The sequence below is a fragment of the Ipomoea nil genome, unplaced genomic scaffold (genome assembly GCF_001879475.1).
Source record: "Ipomoea nil cultivar Tokyo-kokei standard unplaced genomic scaffold, Asagao_1.1 scaffold0873, whole genome shotgun sequence".
Lineage (NCBI taxonomy): Eukaryota > Viridiplantae > Streptophyta > Magnoliopsida > Solanales > Convolvulaceae > Ipomoea > Ipomoea nil.
This window is the reverse complement of record NW_017617301.1, coordinates 916352-935000: the sequence shown is the minus strand read 5'-3', so window position 1 is coordinate 935000 and position 18649 is coordinate 916352. Positions and strand designations below refer to the sequence as shown.

The following is an 18649-nucleotide window of genomic DNA, read 5'->3' as shown; positions in this document are numbered from 1 at the left end:
TGTACAGTTATGCCGTTATGAATGTACAGTTATGCAATTATGAAATTATGAACACAGAGCTCTAACATTATGAACTTACAATTATGAACATATATAGTGATAAAATTATGACCATGAAGCTTTAAAATTGTGAATATAGAGCTTCGAAGATTATGAATGTACAGTTATGGAGTTATGAATCTACAGTTATGGAGTTATGAATCTACAGTTATGAGATTATGAATCTACAATTACGGAATTATGAATGTACAGTTATTGATCGAATTATGAACAAAGAGCTCTAACATTATGAACTTACAATTATGAACATATAGTGATAAAATTATGAACATAGAGCTCTAAAATTGTGAACATAGAGCTTCGAAAATTATGAATGTACAATTATAGAGTTATAAATGTACAGTTATGGAGTTATGAATGTACAGTTATGGAGTTATGAATATACAATTATAGAGTTATGAACGTACAGTTATGGAGTTATGAATGTACAGTTATTAATAATATAGTAATAAAATTATGAATATATACTCCTATAACGAAGCATCTGAAATTTAAAAAAAAAAAAAAAAAAAAAAAAAAAAAAAAAGATAACAGTGCCTAACGGCACTGTTACCCGTGTCCAGCAAGCATGCTGGACACGGGTCCAACGCATAACGATTGGTTATCTCATGTATAGGCTCAATTTCAGAATTATTCCCGAAGTGACTATTTGATTTGATTGTTATAAATATGAAACTTTGATTTACTCAAATTCCTCATGAGTTAGATATCTTGAAGTTCCAATAAATTTATTTGACAAACTTGAGAATGAACAAAGATACAACTCCTATATAGGAGAAGCCAAAAAAGGAAGGAAATCAAATTTTCATATTTACCCCTATCATTACCATTAAATTTTTTTATTTTTTATTTTTGAATTTTTCATCTAAATATAATAAAATATTAACAAAAAACTAAAAAAAATAAAAAACTGTCACTTCAAAAATAACCAGGGACTAAAGATAAACATGACAATAATCGATGGGCTGAATTGCCTGAATCTATACATGAAATATAACTTATGCACCAAATATGCCAATTTCACATACAACTAACAAATAAAAGAATGTGGTTTGCAAAATGATCAATTCTAGAGCTAGTGATGATAGTCACTAGCAATATAACAACAGCATTACACCACTCTAGTAGTTTTGGTGGTCATAGATTTGCTATTAAAAGAAAAATGGTTGTAGATCTGCAAATAACTATGCTATATCAGCTAGGATTCTAAGGTAAAATCCCTTTACAGACATTCTACCTGAGTATGTATCTTCTCAAATGTACCAAAAGACTATGGATCAGTTACTATATCCTTCAACAAAATGTAGGAGAGCTCCTTAGTAAGGAGCAAAACTCAACTCGACTCTAGATTGGTTGGTGTCAAATGCGACCACCAAATGCTGGAGATTTCTAAGCAGAGTACCCAAAAAATAAACTGCCATATCCAAAAAACAAAATCCAGAGTCTCTTAGTCTCCCATTAGCAGAACCTGTGAATTACATCGGGAACCTGACCAAAATCCAGACATCGCCATGATGTTCAATATATACCTTATCTTTCCAGACGAGAAGTCATGGGAATGAAGCGTGCAGTGGGGGATTCGATTGCTTAGGAACCCTGCTGGAAGCTTGCTCTATCGAGTTGCTGTTCCGAGAGATATTCCTTCTCGAGTGCACTAAACATGACCAACAACCGCTCTTGTAGATTGGAAGTAATGTTCTTGGTGATCCTTTTCTGGTGTTTACAGTATTTTGACCATTGCACTCCTAATTGTACCTGAACATTGCATCCCGTGGCTCTTGATGGCACATCCTCAACCTGATACCTCACGTTAAGCTGCAATCCAACAAAGAAAGGCGAGAGGGAGGGGTGGGGGGGTAAAAGGGCAGTCAGATACAAGAATCTTAAGCAGAAAAGTAGGGGGGAAACTCCAAGATGCATACATCGAAGTAGTCACCGAATGGAACCCCGTGAAGTGTCATGACCTCTTCGATGAGCCAACCATATTTATCAAGAAGGCGAGATTTCTGCTGCGTGCTAGTCACCTCAGCTCTGTAGCGTGATATGCATTTCTCGAATTTGTAATAAAGCTGTCTTTGATACACTTCAGGCTTCTCAGATTCCCAAAGGCTGCAAGAATAATTAAGACACCCAGCTCTCTCCATAACTCTTCGGTCAAGTTCACTCCCGCTAAATAACTCCATGAAAAAATCTGTCTGGATATGGAACAAACAATATACTGCATAAGAATTTACATCCCAAATTCACTTGACCCTTCAGCATGGTTGCAGTAGGCGCTGGGCGCTAGTCGGGCGCCCGGGCAGCGCCTAGTGCCTAAGCGGCCAAGTCGGCGCCTAGGCGGAATCTAGGCGGCGCTAGGCGGTCGCCAAAAAAACAGTAGCAGACTTGCAATTTGACAATTTTAATGAGGTTGTTTTCAACATTCAATCAAATAACACATCCAAATAAATGACATAATCACAATTCATAAGTCATAACATCAAAAGAATATTAAAAAAAAAAAAAAAACTCAAATGAAATACCCAAATACTTCAATCATCCAAAGATTGAAAGTATCAAACTAGTCTATGAGTGTATTTATGTCATATTATATATATATGTCATATAAATGAAAAAATTAGCAAGGTTGAGTCGATCGGGTTAACTCGACTAACTCAACAGAAATTGACGAGTTAACTTGGCGTAATCGGACGAGTTAGGCGCTAGGCGGCTGAATTAGGCGCTAGGCGGGCGCCTAGGCGGCCGATCTCCTAGGCGGGAGCCTAGGGGGAAAATCGCCACGGCCTATGGGCGCCTAGCGCCTAGGCGCCGATTACTCGGTGCCTAGGCGGGATTTTTACAACCCTGCCCTTCAAATAACAAGACAACGGAAGTGGAAAGCACACAATACAAAGGGAGGATTTGAGAGAAAGGTGTACTTACAGGAACAGAAAGTACAGAGGAATAAGCAATAGACATATTGGGATCGTCATCTCCGGTGGTTAAATCAATCTCTTCACTTTGGAGGTTTTTTACTAAAGTTTCTTCATCTACCACTAAGGTTTTGTCTATAGAATCCTCGTCGGGTATCTGGAGGCTTTTAGCCTTGGATTCTTCTTCAACTATTCGTGCCTTCTGCTCTGGGCTTAAAGCTCTTGCCTTCCATAGTGCCATGATCATCCTATGGACATCCACTAAAAAACATCAATAAAGAAATTCATTGTGGGATGTTGAATAATAGGAAACTGTAATCATATTCCTATTAGTAACAAGTAATCCTTTTCAACAGCTTTAAATCATCACACCTTTATACTTGAGCAGATCCAAGGTTCAAAAAACATATTGATCGAACAACTATTGCGACATAGTAACACACACAAACAACTAAAAGCAAGACTTAAATAATTACCTTAAGTCATTCTTAAACACTTGTTTATACCATTTAAGTGATTATCTTGATTTTTTAAAGCAGATATTAACAGTTTTCCAGCAAATGTATCTTCGATAATATAGATTTAATAACATTTCCATGCCCATCAACCCAAAAAGTGACATTTTGACAATGTAGCATATACAAGCTGAAACTTGTTTTCGATACAATATTGTTTTCATTTCAAAACCAAACAGTATTTCCTTGCTATAAAAGTAGAACCTAATCAACAAATAAAACATGCAAAATTCATATCATTACTGAAAATTCATATGCACCCAAAAATAAAAAGTGTATAATTGAACAATCTGAATAAGTTAAACTTGATGCATTAGTGTTATAGGCACATAGAACAAGATATCATCATTGCAAGCAGGCTGGCTTATTAAACAACTTTCTAAACACTCTTACAACACTTTTCGTCTGCATAATAGGTTTGGAATGGAATAGCATTTCTAAGAATAGGCTTATTCCACCATTTGTAAAAGCTTTTTATTCCTCTGAATGGTATTCTCAAGAATGAGCTATTCCTTCGGCAAAGGGGAATGAGCTATTCCTTCTGCAAAGGGAATAGCTATTCCTGGGGGCTTTAGTATTAGGCTTTTCCTAAGTTCTCATATGAATAACTTTTTTTATTTAATACCTATGTTGCCATCATTTAACTAAAACCTAAATATATAAAATATAAGTACATCTGTGTGTGTATGTATATATTTTACTTATCTAATAAAGGCATACATATACTTTTGTGCGTATATGTACATACGTGTATATACATATCTATTTATATATTTTGATATATAATATTCAGGGTACAAATATTTCTATCTTTTGAATGATTATTCCATTTATATTCCTTAAATCAACCAAAACACAAGAATAGAATTCATAAAGTCTAATCCTTCAGGCTTCAACAAACTAAACAACATAATAGGATTCCTATTTTATTCCCCAGCCTATATGGAATGGGATTCTTATTCCTCCAAATTTCATTTTGTGAACCAAACATGCTATTATTGTACGGATGTATGATTGGGGGAAAGGGGGTGGGGGATGTGCATGCTTTTATATTAGCAAATTACAAGGTGAAAATGAAGGATAAATAACTTCAGCAGTAAGCAAAGAAACTTGGCACAATTACCAATGGGTCCGTTTGGAAACCCGGAAAATGACTTCTGAAAAATGTTTTCTAAGTTTTCAGTGTTTGGATGCAATAGGAAAATCCAGTCAACGGAAAACACATTTTCCGTTGACCGGGAAAAATGAAGCCATTTTGGTGGAAAATGACTTCCGCCAAAATTTGGGGGAAGTCATTTTTCGACAAAATGTTTAAACATACAATTCTACTCATTTTTCCAGAAAATAAACTAAACACACCAAGTTTTCCAAAATGCAACCAAACATGGGAAAGGAAAATATTTTCTGAAAAATGACTCATTTTCCAGAAAACATTTTTCAGAAGTCATTTTCTTGCTTTCCAAACGGAGCATAAGATTAAAAAGACAAACGTAATTTGAATCTAGAAGTACCTGATTGCGACATTGAAAGATACAAAGGATTGAAAATGGAATTTTAGCCTGCCCTCTTCATCATGAGTCTTTGCACTATGTTTTGCATCAAACCCTTTGTCCGACTTTAGAGTTACAATGACAATTGGACTGCCAATTGATGCCAAAGTCTTGGGAATGACTTGAATGTCTTCTATATCTTCCCAAAGAAAGAAAAAATTTGTCCTATGTCCAAACAGATCTGCATTAAATCCCATTATTCTTACAGATAGAAATAGACGGCCCTGCACCACACAATTGTAATTTCAGGAGAACAGCCGAGAACAATCAGAAAACGTGAAATTTAAATAGCATGCATCATTGCTACATCACAATAAATAGGCTTATTTCTAACTTCCAAATCTATACCACATTGGTGAGGTTGATGGCAAAAAGAAGACTTAATAAATGCTAACCAATTGAAGGTGATTACATAGAAGACTAGAGGCAACTTAAAACAATAGCTTTATACAAAAAAAAAAAAAAAAAAAAAAAAAAAAAACAAACAAACAAACAAACTAAATCATCAGTTCTAACTACCTGAAGGGGCATTTTGCGCTTCAGTTGACAAGAGAAGTCGTTGATAAGAAACTCCTCTGGTGGAAGATGAAAAAGTTTTTGGAATGCTGAATTTGTTTGTGGAGACCGTAATTTTATCTACAAATAATTTAATATGAAACTAACCAATTAGCTGAAAGGAGACTTAGATACTAAAAATTGGAAAAAAAAAACCATTTGAGGAGCAAATACACACTGTAAAAACTGGGATATACCTTCTTTCCAATTTCCTTCTCCATCTTAGACAAATAGTCTTTGGCAACGTTGCTACCCTTTGTATTATTCAAGAATATTCTTAAGTGCAACTTAGACTGGCAGGCTAGAGCTAACTTCCCTTGAAGGGTAATCCAAATATCAGACAAATCTGATAGTTTAGTTTTTATAAAATTGATTTCAGCATGTCCAATAGATGCAGCTTCATGAGAGGGTCCGTCAAAATAAAAAACTTCAACATTCAGCAAAGATGGTGGCTCCTCCATTGCATCAAACTCAAATATTTCTGCACAAAACCATTGTGGAAGTGGTAAAAGTCAACTTGTGAAAATAAACAACACTGAATTGCAAAAGATTTCAGCTTTGAATTGTATGCATTTTAGCACTAATATTTACCATTCCACTTTGGAGATGAACTTCGGAACTTAATTGAGCTGGCTCTAGTTCTACCATTGCAAGTAAAAACCACATATGGATTTGAAAATCCGCCTGAGTCAACTGACACCAAATCACTTCCTTCAATCAATGCAACAGTCAACAGCCAACCATCTCCCAGTGCTTTGACTCCATGGTCACCACCTTTGGCTAATATATTTAAAGAGAATGAACATATTAGCGGTAAAACATTTTGTAAAGAATACGACAACGATGAAATGTGAAAGAATATGATAGCTTTCTTTTTTTTTGGTTGCCCAAAGGTATCCCTCCAGCCGATAGCCAGAAGACTAATCCCTGTCCCTAGTGTGCTGACAGTAGGGACTCCCTACTGTCAGCACACTAATGGGGCGTTTGGTTGGAAGGAAGTAATTAGGGGGGAAAAGAATTGTAATTCGGTGGGAAAATAATAAAGTGGGAATAAAGTAAGAATTCAAATTACGTTGTTTGGTAGGGAGAAATAGAATTATTGGAATTGAGAAGGAAATAAATGGTATAAAGACTAAAATACCCTTATGTAATCTGAATTGCAATAAATTACAGTGAACCAAACGAACGCCCTGTAAGTGGTAGGGGACTGGCCACATGGTTTGCTCCATTCACATGGGTGGGGATCGAACCCCCAACCTCATGCTTAAGGGACGAGGTGCTGAACCACCACGCCAACCATGTTGGTTCATATACTAAGCTTCAGAGAGCAGTGGGAAATCTACATGAGTTAGTCTCTGGAATGGTACAAGCAGTGTTAGGTGAGAAGGCAATAGGCAAATCATGGGAAGAAATAAAAGCAAATAAAATGTATGCATCCATCAGGTCTCATGAACTTTAGGATATCATATAAAGAATGACACCTCTGAGTGTTAACCTAAAAAATGACACATTGATCCTAATAAATGTGTTTAACTGAAATGCCAATTTAAGTATTTATACCTCTTTGTACTCTTGCCTGCATAAAGCGTGACACCAGATCCAGTACACGCTTACCCTGTAGTACTAGTACACCACAAACAATCAACTCACCAATAGAATCTGGCAAGTCAAGCCCAGCAAACTCTAGTCCCTGTATTGTGCTAGGTGTAGCTAGCAAGATGTGCAAAAGCACATATGACCCTACGAAAAACGTTGAAATTACAGTAAAATTAGCAAAATACTGAATAGCCAGTTTCCTGTCTGACTGGGGCTCCACTTGAAGAGATGCCAAAAGCTGCTCCTTCTCAGAACCGATGCTCTTTGCATCAACTGGCTTCACGTTCTGAGATAATAAACTTGAGAATTGCTCAAAATTCTCTTTTATACCTTGCCTTGCACCGTTTTCAATCAAACTTTTCATCATCGTACTTTGCAAGAAATTCATCCTCCAAGAAACTACCAATCTTGAAGACTCTTCTCCTGAAGGCAGTTCAGGACCAGAAGTGATGCAGTAAAGCACTTCTGTCCTAAATGTGCTCCCATAAGGAGCATCTGGGGTGCTCACAGTGCATGATATTGCATATGTCTTCCCATCAGCTTTCATATAAGTTTGCTCCTCAGTTGCTTTCAAAGCCTTGACCAATTTACTTGGGGCCTTAATAGAACAAACTACTCTTTTCAAATTCTCACTCCCATTCTCGAACTTCCAAGGACCTACATTCAATTCCGTGGATCCTTGCATATTCATTAATGATTTAAGAAAGTTTGAGTCGGGCGAAAAGAGCAATGAGTTCAGTTCACGTGGTGCTGTTGCAAAAATTTGGTCCACAACTACTCCCGGTAAATTACTTGGAAGTTCACTCTCTTGTTCTCTCGTCTCCATGCTTTTCATCATTTCTTCAAAACTTACTGATGACAACCGCTCCTCTTGTGTATCCCCATTATCCAAAGAACCAACACTTTCAGATATATCTGGAATATCTGGAACTTTAACAGAAGACGACACGGGTACTCCATCGCCATTTTTATTGAAAATTTGATAAAGTCGGCCAACCAAGGTTTGTGGATTTGATTTTTCATCTTTAAATGAGCTTGTTTCTTCTAACCTCCCTGGTGATGGAAAATTAAAAGACAAATTCCTTGGAATAGATTCACTTCCTGCATCAGTATTTTTCTTTGTCAACGGAGCAAGATCACCACCAGCTTGTGTGTCCCCCAACAAATTGTTTCGAGGGAAACAAATAGTGAGGAGAATTTGACCTGTTGAAAGATAAGAGCACAATTCAACTGCACAATTAACAAATCCAAGAACTCGAATTTCTTCCTGTACCTCTGTTTCTCCCCTTTGATGGGACAAACAATGACAACTAAAACACCGTCTAGATGGATGATACAACACTTTTTAGCTTATTAAGTGAATAATTCATTAGTAACTTGTAGTTGTGTGCAAATTATTCACAGTTCATAATCATAAATGATTATCACAAAATCTAAAAATATAAACTTTATGAAACAAAGCAATATCTGATGAGTAAATTTCCACTATCCGGGCAATGTATGATCACAGGGAACAAGCAGAAACAGAAATCATTCTATCAAACGCAAAATAAGAAGAATACACAACAGCTTACCACAGTCCCTATTCTTAGTCTTCTTATGCTTGGGCTGCAAAGTGTACCAAGCAGTGCCAAGGGATTTGCCTTCGGTTTCGAAAACCTTAGAAATGTTAAACTTAACTTGGCCAACAAAATCATCATTGAAGTACTTATCCTCTCTCAGAACAGTTATACCAAGCTCTTCCTTAAACTCATCAATCCGAAAGGCGAATTCTTCACACCATGATGGATTCAAGCACTTCTTTACCACCTTAGTCCTGAACTTCTGCCTCCCCAACTGCAATTTTACATAGGGATCACTGAGCCCATTTGGGTCATTTCCAGGTATATTACGTGCCTCAATCACTCGCACTAAAAGCTTGAAATTCATCCCAATAAATGCGCAATAAACTCTTCAACAAAGGTAAAACATTGATGAAACGATCAAACTCCCAGGAGAGAAATCCGAAAATGGTACACTGTAAAGAGCAAATGATTAAAAAGGGTTCCTCATCAAAAATCAAGAAAAATTACAAATTACTATGTGGAAGCACGTGCATGATGAGAATCGACCTCTAAAATGGGAAAATGCGATGGGCAAATCAAAGAAAAGGAAACAAGAACAAATAAATAACGATGATAGATAGATAGATATAGATTGCAGAAATGGGGAGGAGGAAATGCCAAGAGAATGGAAGGAAATCAAATTGAATAGAAGGCTAAAGGGAAATGATCAAATTTCAGAGGAACAGAAATGAAATCAAAATCCTGTGGGAGATTTGAAGATTTTAAAACCCAAAGAAGGGCATACAGTTTTCAATTATGGCTCCTAAGAATCACTTAGAATCAACATTTTGTTGAAAAGGAAACAAGGACGACAGACAGGAGGAGGGGAGAGAGTGAAAAGAGGTTGAAATATATATATGCGCATTCAACGTTTGAAATCAAACATTATTGTTTCCAAAAATGTTGGTTTTGAAATGCCTTGGATCCCATTGGCCCCGTCCATTATTTCAACGCACCTAAACCAGTGGACCAAACACACGTACCCCGTTGTCGGCTCGAGTACGTGCTAAATTTCATGCAAGCAACCTAACACTTCTCTCTTCGGAAGTTTTGTGATTTCTTCATGAAAAGGAGAAGTGTTGTGTAACCCTGATGCATGCCCAATACTGTTTAGGGTTGTTTAAAATTTTAATTTCAAGTTTTAACTCAAATTCAATTTGATTCAAGCTCGAATATTTTGTTTTCCCATGAATATGAGGATGTATGGTATTGGCACGGGATCCTAATGGTTGCTACTCTGTCAAGAATGGCTACAGGCGCATAATTGGAAATTATGAGACTAATAACGGTGGACTTTTGATGAATGGCTCACTCTATGGATGATAAAAATTCCACCCAAATGGAAAATTTTTCTATGGAGAGCTATTAGTGATATCCTTCCACCACTAATAATTTGCTTATAAAAAGGGTGGAAGTTGATCGATATGTGCCATGTGTAGAATCATTAATGAAGACACTATGCATTCATTGGTTTTGTGTGGCTATGCAAATTCCATATGGGCTCTATCCAACCTTCCACTCCTTAATATTATGATAAATATTTTCCATGAATGGTTTAGTGCAATCTTGAATGTTCTAGACACTAATGGAATTATTTACGTAGCTGCAATTTTATATCATATTTGGAGAGCACGAAATGAAGCTGTTTGGGATGCCTGCCTACCAATGCCAAACAAATTACTTGCGGTTGCTACCGCCACCATGCAAGCATGGCGGAAAGTCCACAACCGAACACTCGCCACTGCGCCAGCCGGCCACACTGCCCACGCAGCCACCACTGCCACCGGTTTGCCTCCCCTGGCCGAACATACTGGCCACATCGCTACAGTCCACGTCGAGCAACCGCAACCTCCCCCATCACTATTAATTGGTCATTCCCATGTCGCAACAGCAATGCCGAGAATGTGTTATGTGGACGCGGGATATCATCAGGGGACAAACACGGCCAAGGTCGGAGCAATCCTCCTCGATGCCGACAATCGATATATTTCGGCCTACAGCGCACCCCTCCTGAGTTTCTTCTCCCCTCTTATGGCCGAGGCTTTTGCATGCAAAGAGGCCTTATCATGGCTAAGGGCGCGAGGTGAACAATCCATACGAACTGTCAAACATTGCAGTGTTATCTATCCGCACCAGATACCCTATCGGGATCATATATTGGTTATGCTATTGATAGTTGCAAACTTTACATGTCTAGTTTCACTTCTTGCTCAATCGTTTCTATTTCTAGATTACAGAATTTATTAGCACACACTCTAGCTACTACAGCTTTTGAGTCTACTACGTCTATGTACTAGGACAATGTCTCACCTGACTCTATTTCATTTTATCTATAAATACAACCGCTTTGGTTGACCTTCAAAAAAAAAAAACTAGTATTTTTACCCGTGCGATGCACGAAGTAGATTTATTGTAATATATTAAGAATATTTGAATCGATATATAATTATTTAAATTAGAATATCAAATATTATATAGTGCAATTAAATATATGGTTTGAATTGTTAATGTATTTTGATGTTATCATTGCTTGAATTTCTGCAAATAATTTCTCAAATTAATAGCTAATGTCTAGATGTACGCATGCGGTGCTATAACTTTAAAAATTTTATTTATCATTGTTTAGTATTTTCATAAATTAGGCAAATGTGCTCGTTCTCTAACAACTCAGTTATAGGAATGAATTGCTATCCTAATTCATTTGTATGAATCAGGAAGATATATTTTTTGTGTACATATATAGCTATATTTCCATTTAAAAAAAAAAACATAATATCACCGATTATATTTACACATTATTGAAATTTCTTTGTAGACGGCATTGGTAGTAGCAACACAATCTTATCCATCCTCGTCTAGAGCTAACACCTTTAGTCCATCAGGACAAGTATATATATGGTAGAATATCACTCAATTAGTGATCCTTTTATATTTTTTCAATCAAATAGTAATATCATATCCATTTTCAGTCAATTATTCTTTTTTATTTTCAGTCAATTAGTCAATTAGAATATCAAATGTAGTGATATTTTAACCTAATTTTCTTTCCATTTTTAATTGATGATGTAGATATTATTATTGAAATATTTTCATTCCATTTTTAATTTACCTTTACTATTGTTTAAAATATGTATTTACTATTGATATGTAGAATATTATTTTTGAAATATTTTCGTCTAATTTTTAATTTTCGTTTCATTTTTAATTAAAATGCATTGATCTGCCCATTTCTTTTTTATTTTAGTCAATTATGGATCATTTTTTTTATTTACAGTCAATTATTAATATTCATTTCTTTTTATATTTTTAGTCAATTAGTAATATTAAATTCATTTTCAGTCAATTATTCTTTTTTTATTTTCAATCATTTAGAATATAGATGCAATGATATTTTTACTTAATTTCCGTTCCATTTTTATTTCATGATGTAGAATATTATTATTGAAATATTTCCTTTCCATTTTTAATTTTCTATTACTTGATGATGTAGAATATTATTATTGAAATACTTCCGTTTCATTTTTAATTTTCGTTCCATTTTTGAAATTGTGAAATATTTATGATATAATTGTGATTTGATTTATTCTACTGTGTAATATTATTGTGAAAAATTAAAATGCAATAATTTGACCATTTTCTTTTCCATTTTAGTCAATTATGGATCATTTTTTTTTTAAATTTTCAATCAATTATTAATATTCATTTCATTTTTCAATTAACCTAATTTCCATTCTTTTTTCCATTTTTAATTTTCAGTCAATTATTAATATTCATTTCATTTTCCAATTTACATAATTCTCGTCCAATTTGACAATTTCTTTTTCTATTTTAGTCAATTATGGATCATTTTTTTAAAAATTTTCAATCAATTATTAATATTCATTTCATTTTTCAATTAACCTAATTTCCATTCATTTTCCATTTTTAATTTTTAGTCAATTATTAATATTCATTTCATTTTCCAATTTACATAATTCTCGTTCAATTTTTAATTGATGATGTTGTAGAATGTTATTGTGATATATTTCTATTCCTTTTTTAGTTTACATTCCTTTTTTAATTTACCTTTACAATTTATTATTGTTTGGGCGGGAAATCAAATAAATAGGATTTTGTTTTTAATTATAGTATAGATATAGATATAGATATAGATTATTTATTTATTTATTTATTTATTTTTATTATTATTGTTATTATTAAGTTAATTCCGTATCCCTTTTCATTTTTCTTTTTCTATTGTTTGGGAAGAAGTGTTTGGGCAAGAATGAAAGAAGGAATTTATTTTTAATAATAAGTATAGATAGATTATTAGTTTAGTTATCATAATAATAATTATTAGTCAATTATACTAAAGGTGCGTTTGGAAACCCAAAAAATGATTTCAGAAATCATTTTCTAGGTGTTCGGTGTTTGGCTTGAGAGGTGAATTTTTTGAAAAATGACATTTTTTTTTTGGAGGAAGTCATTTTCTGTTTGCAGTAGGACCAGCCAATCACCCACCGCCGCCCAACACATATACATTTTGAGGAGCCCAACACATATACATTTTGAGGGAAGATTAAGATTAATCTTTACCCAAAACCCCTTAATAAATTAATAAGTTAATTTAAAAAAAAAAAAAAAACTAAAATAAGAAGCCATTAAGATTTTTTATATAAAAGTCTTCTGACTTCCCAATACTTGTCCACGTTTATGGCAAACAATTATGTTTGGAAGAAGAGCATTACCCCTCTTATATAGAGGAGCTCAAGAGCTCATCTTTTCAAGCATTTTCGATGTGGGTTCAAAATGATCCCACATCATTTACAAAGGGGAGCCCGTGGCTCCCCTTTGTTTTGTTTTTTTTTTTTGTTTTTTTTAAATTTTAATTTTATTTTGTATATAGTTTTGTTTTGATTAATTATTATATTATTAATATTATTTTTATTCTAATTTTATTTTATTATTACATTATATAATAATAATAATAATAATAATAATAATAATAATAATAATAATATAAATTTTCTTTTAGACAATTTTTTACTGTGCAACCAAACATTAAAAAGAAATGTTTTCTGAATAATAACTCATTTTTCAGAAATCATTTTCCTATTTTTCAAACGAAATTTAAACAATTAATTTTTTAAATACCATAATAATTATTAGATAATGGCCTTGTTTTTATCAAAAGCAACAAAGGCTAGACTATGAGCTAAATAGTTCTGAGCTCTAGGAACAAAAACAATAGAAACGACGTCAAAGCTTGACATGTAACTTCTCCAAGCCTCCAAAGTGTAACCAACATATGAACGGGACGAAGTAATCAATGATGATAAATGTCCTTGTAATGTACGGCAGTCCGTATGTATCCGAATCCTTGTTTGATTATTGACAAATTTGTCATTTTAACAATTTGTCTTTAATCAAAACAACAAAAATATTATCTAATAACTCAGCAATTTGTTCCAAACGTCTAAAAACTAAAACAACAAATATACATTTTGGGTTAATATTTCCCAAACACCCCTAATAAATAATTTTTTTTTAAAAAAAAAAACTAAAATAAAAAGCTATTAAACTAAGACTTGTTAAATAAGAGCCTCTTGGCTTCTCAATACTTGCCCACATTGATGGGTAAGTAATTATGATCGGAAGAAGAACATTGCTCCACTTATATAGAAGAGCTCAAGAGCTCATCTTTCTAAATATTTTCATCCCACATCATTTACAAAGGGGAGCCCCTGCCCCCCCCCCCCCCCCTCCCCCCCTTTTTTTTATTTTTAATTTTAATTTTCTTTTGATTATATTATTATTATTATTATTATTATTATTATTATTATTATTATTATTATTATTATTATTATTATTATTATTGTAATTTTATTTTATTATTAAATTATTACATAATAATATAATTTTTTTTGACAATTTTCTGTTGTGCAACCGAACATTAAAAAGAGAAATGTTTTCTGAAAAAAAAAAAAAAACTAAAATAAGAAGTCATTAAGCTAAGGCTTCTTAAATAAGAGCCTTTTGACTTCTTAATACTTAGCTCATGTTGAAGGGCAAGCAATTATGTTAGAAAGAAGAGCACTGCTCCTCTTATATAGAGGAGCTCAAGAGCTCCTCATTTTTTATGTGGGATTAAAATGATCCCACATTTTTACAAAGGGGAGCATGTGGCTCCCATTGTTTTTTTTTTTTTTTAGAGTTTTAATTTTATTTTGTATGTAGTTTTATTTTGATTATTATTATTGTAATTCTATTTTATTATTACATTATTATTACATAATAATAATAATAATATAAATTTTTTTTTGACAATTTTATGCTGTGCAGTCAAACATTAAAAAGAAAAATATTTTTTGAAAAATAACTTATTTTCAGAAATCATTTTCCTACTTTCCAAACGAACTTTAATATTTATACAATTAATTTGTTAAATGTCATAATAATTATTAGATAATGGACTTGTTTGATTATTGACAAAATTGCCAAAATTTTAACAAATTCATCATTTTAACATTTTGCTTTTAATCAAAACACCAAAAATATTATTTAATAACTCAGCAATTTACTCCAAACTACTAAAAACTAAAACAACACAAATACATTTTGGGTTAATCTTTCCCAAACCCCTAATAATAAATAATAAATTAAAAAAAAAATAAGAAGTCATTAAGCTAAGCATTCTTAAATAAGAGTCTTTTGGCTTCTCAATACTTGCCCACATTGATGGGCAAGCAATTATGTTTTTAAGATGAGCATGCTACAAACAAAATAATAATAATAATAATAATAATAATAATAATAATAATAATAATAATAATAATAATAATAATAATAATAATAATAATAATAATAATCCAAACAAAATTACATACAAAATAAAATTAAAATTAAAATTTAAAAAATTAAAAGAAGAAGAAGAAGAAGAAGAAGAAGGGTTCCTCTTTGTAAATGATGTGGGATCATTTTGATCCCGCATCGAAAATGTTTGGAAAGATGAGGTCTTGAGGTCCCACATTGATGGGCAAGCAATTATGTTTTTAAGAGGAGCATATCTCTTTTGCGCTCAAGAGTTCTTATGTGTTTCCACGCCCCTTTGAAACCCCGAAAAATGGACAAATTCCTTTTCTGAGGAACACATACAAGATTCGGCACTACAAAAAGGATAATGGTAACCCCATCATTAACTACTTCATTTATGAATTTCATAGTAATAGAAATACATGTCCTGCCGAGACAGAATTTCTAACTTGCTATCCTCTTGCCTAGCAGGCAAATATTGACCTCCGTGGAAAGGATGATTCATTCGGATCGACATGAGAAGCCAACTACATTGCCAGAATCTATGTTGTATATTTGAAAGAGGTTGACTGATGTAGCAAAAATAAGATGTGAGCTCGGGTGTGTTATATCGTCCTCAGGGGATTGGGGGATATGGCACGCAATATGCAATCACAGGAAAATAGGCACTAGCATAAGGAAATCAATAATAAGCTAAGCAAATTACAAGTTTAAGGAAATCATAAGACTAACACATATGCACAAAGATAAACACAAAATAAATAAATAGGACTCAAGCTAGGGAGCATTATCTTCTAGATGCATAGCACAACCTAAGGATTGGGGAAAATCACACAACCAAGGAATTAAGCGGGAATGCACGTAGGTATCCTAGTCTACGAACCATTCTTGTGATTAATAAACAAGGATTAGAACAAAGAATTGCCCCACTTTCGTGGTGAATCAATTCCAAGTCCATCAAGCACACAAAGCATCTAAAGCCCCCAATTTCCCCTATTTTCGTAGGAAGAAATCGGGTCTATGCAAGGGGTGGCTTGGATTCATCATCCAACTCTCGTTGAGGCAAGGAATCCTCCAAAAATAAGCTAATGAATGTGTACATAAAACATTAACAAGATATAAACACAACACCTTCATAAACACATGAACCCTAAGTAGTGTTCTTCCCCTTTTTGCAATAATCACAAATCAAGCATCAAGATAGATAACACAACCCTAACTCAAGTCCATAAACTAACTACTCATGATTAAGTAGCATAAAGAACACAAAAACATAAGTGTAAAGCATAAACATTGCAATATAAAGAGATAAAAGGGAAAAGAAGATTATCTATTGAAATGATGGTAGAATCTTGAAATCCAAGTGTAGATCCTTCAATACAAGCTTGAAATGTGTTAAGAAACATAAATCTAAGCCTAATCTAACCTAAAAATATGAAGGAGAATGAAAGAGAGTGTCTAGGGTTCTAACAAGAGTCAAAACCAAGTTGAAATGACACAAAAACGCGCCTAAATAGAGCAGAGCAGATTGGGACGGCCTCAGGGATGGGCGTACGCCAAGGGGTATGATTTTTGGTGCATTTCCAGTGAAAACTGGATCAGGGAGAAGAGATGCGTACTAGCATGCGTACGGGCGTACGGCAGGGCGTACGAGGCTGCTGAAAACAGAATTCTGTGCACTTGTCTTGACTTCTAGGCTATATTTCTCATCTAAAACCATTTTATTGGCACTTATGGTCTTCAACAAAGTTGTAGCCCTTTAAGTTATGTTTCCAATGGTACAAGAATCACTTCATTTGGACATTCCTAGGCCGAGATATGGTCAAAAAACCGAATAGTGTCCGAAATGAGCGAAAATTACAATGTCTTGATCTTTTGCTCCTCTTTTGTTTTGATTTGCCCAAATGACTAAGACCATTGAATACACCACTCATAGGCTCCCTTGGAAGTATTTTGTCCATCCTCTTAACTTCTCATTGGCTCCCATGGACTCCTAATGCATCCAAAATGCTCAATTTGACTCCAATGTCCACCAAAATGCCTAAAAATACTCATCTTTGTTTCCAAACAAAACTCCTAGCAAAATAACACAATTTAATCATAATCTCATGAAATTTGGAATGATCTTTAAGAAAAATGGCTTAGTGAAAGGGAGGAAAATATAGACAAATAAGCACTTATCATTGACCTCCTTGCTTCTCTCCTGGTACACTTCTCTTCCCGCCGAGCCCCCTTTCTCCTCGGTCCACAGAGACAAAATGTAGGATTGGTGCCAACAGTTCATCACGGAAGAAAGGACTCACTAAGTCGGGACTACTAACTAATACTAATCTAATGAATACTAATCTAATATCAAATAGAATAGAAAAGAACTGCCTTTTCTGTATACTTTCCCCGGTTCCGTTGCTACCGCGGGCTTTACGCAATCGATCGGATTAGATTGATATCCCTTCAACATAGGTCATCGAAAGGATCTCGGAGACCCACCAAAGTACGAAAGTCATGATCTTTCAGAAAACGGATTCCTATTCAAAGAGTGCATAACCGCATGGATAAGCTCACACTAACCCGTCAATTTGGGATCCAAATTCGAGATTTTCCTTGGGAGGTATCGGGAAGGAATTGGAATGGAAGAATATCGATTCATACAGAAGAAAAGGTTCTCTATTGATTCAAACATTGTACTTGTGGGAGCATGCTCCTCTTAAAAACATAATTGCTTGCTCATCAATGTGGGACCTCAAGAGCTCATCTTTTCAAACATTTTCGATGCAGGATCAAGATGATCCCACATCATTTAAAAAGAGGAACCCTTTGTGCTCCTCTTAAAAACATAATTGCTTGCCCATCAATATGGTCCCACATCATTTACAAAGAGGAACCCTTTATCTTTTTCTTCAATTTTAATTTTATTTTGTATGTATTTTGTATGTAGTGGGACCACACCACAATAACTTTCACCACACAAGAATTTCCAAGAATTCCCATAGGAGAAATCAAGAAAGAAGAAATCTTAAAGAAAGACCCTTTATAGCCAAGGAATTTAATTAAGGCTAAGAGGTAAC

At 34.1% G+C, this 18649-nt stretch overlaps 1 protein-coding gene across 2 annotated transcripts; it reads right to left on the bottom strand.

Annotated features, from left to right (window-relative positions):
* Nucleotides 1-1058: 1058 nt before the first annotated feature.
* On the bottom strand, nucleotides 1059-9659 carry LOC109178896 (C2 and GRAM domain-containing protein At1g03370-like). Of its 2 annotated transcripts, XM_019328446.1 has the most exons (10): nucleotides 8763-9659; nucleotides 7519-8391; nucleotides 7153-7332; nucleotides 6184-6372; nucleotides 5790-6073; nucleotides 5557-5673; nucleotides 4999-5261; nucleotides 2983-3220; nucleotides 1983-2255; nucleotides 1059-1875 (listed from the first exon to the last, which is right to left on the bottom strand). In XM_019328446.1, exons 1-10 carry the CDS (start codon nucleotides 9115-9117, stop codon nucleotides 1648-1650), a joined length of 3000 nt encoding a protein of 999 aa, XP_019183991.1. In that variant the 5' UTR covers nucleotides 9118-9659; the 3' UTR covers nucleotides 1059-1647. The 2 variants fall into 2 exon arrangements, with proteins under 2 accessions (XP_019183991.1, XP_019183990.1); XM_019328445.1 differs by having other exon boundaries at nucleotides 7153-8391.
* Between the last annotated feature and the right edge of the window lie 8990 nt (nucleotides 9660-18649).

Excerpts from the sequence above, each read along its gene's own strand:
- LOC109178896 (XM_019328445.1), bottom strand. The coding sequence starts at position 9,117 with ATGAATTTCAAGCTTTTAGTGCGAGTGATTGAGGCACGTAATATACCT. Across the intron at positions 8,392-8,762 it reads GACTAAGAATAGGGACTGTG|GTCAAATTCTCCTCACTATT; the intron begins GTAAGCTGTTGT and ends ATCTTTCAACAG. Across the intron at positions 1,876-1,982 it reads CATTCGGTGACTACTTCGAT|CTTAACGTGAGGTATCAGGT; the intron begins GTATGCATCTTG and ends GTTGGATTGCAG.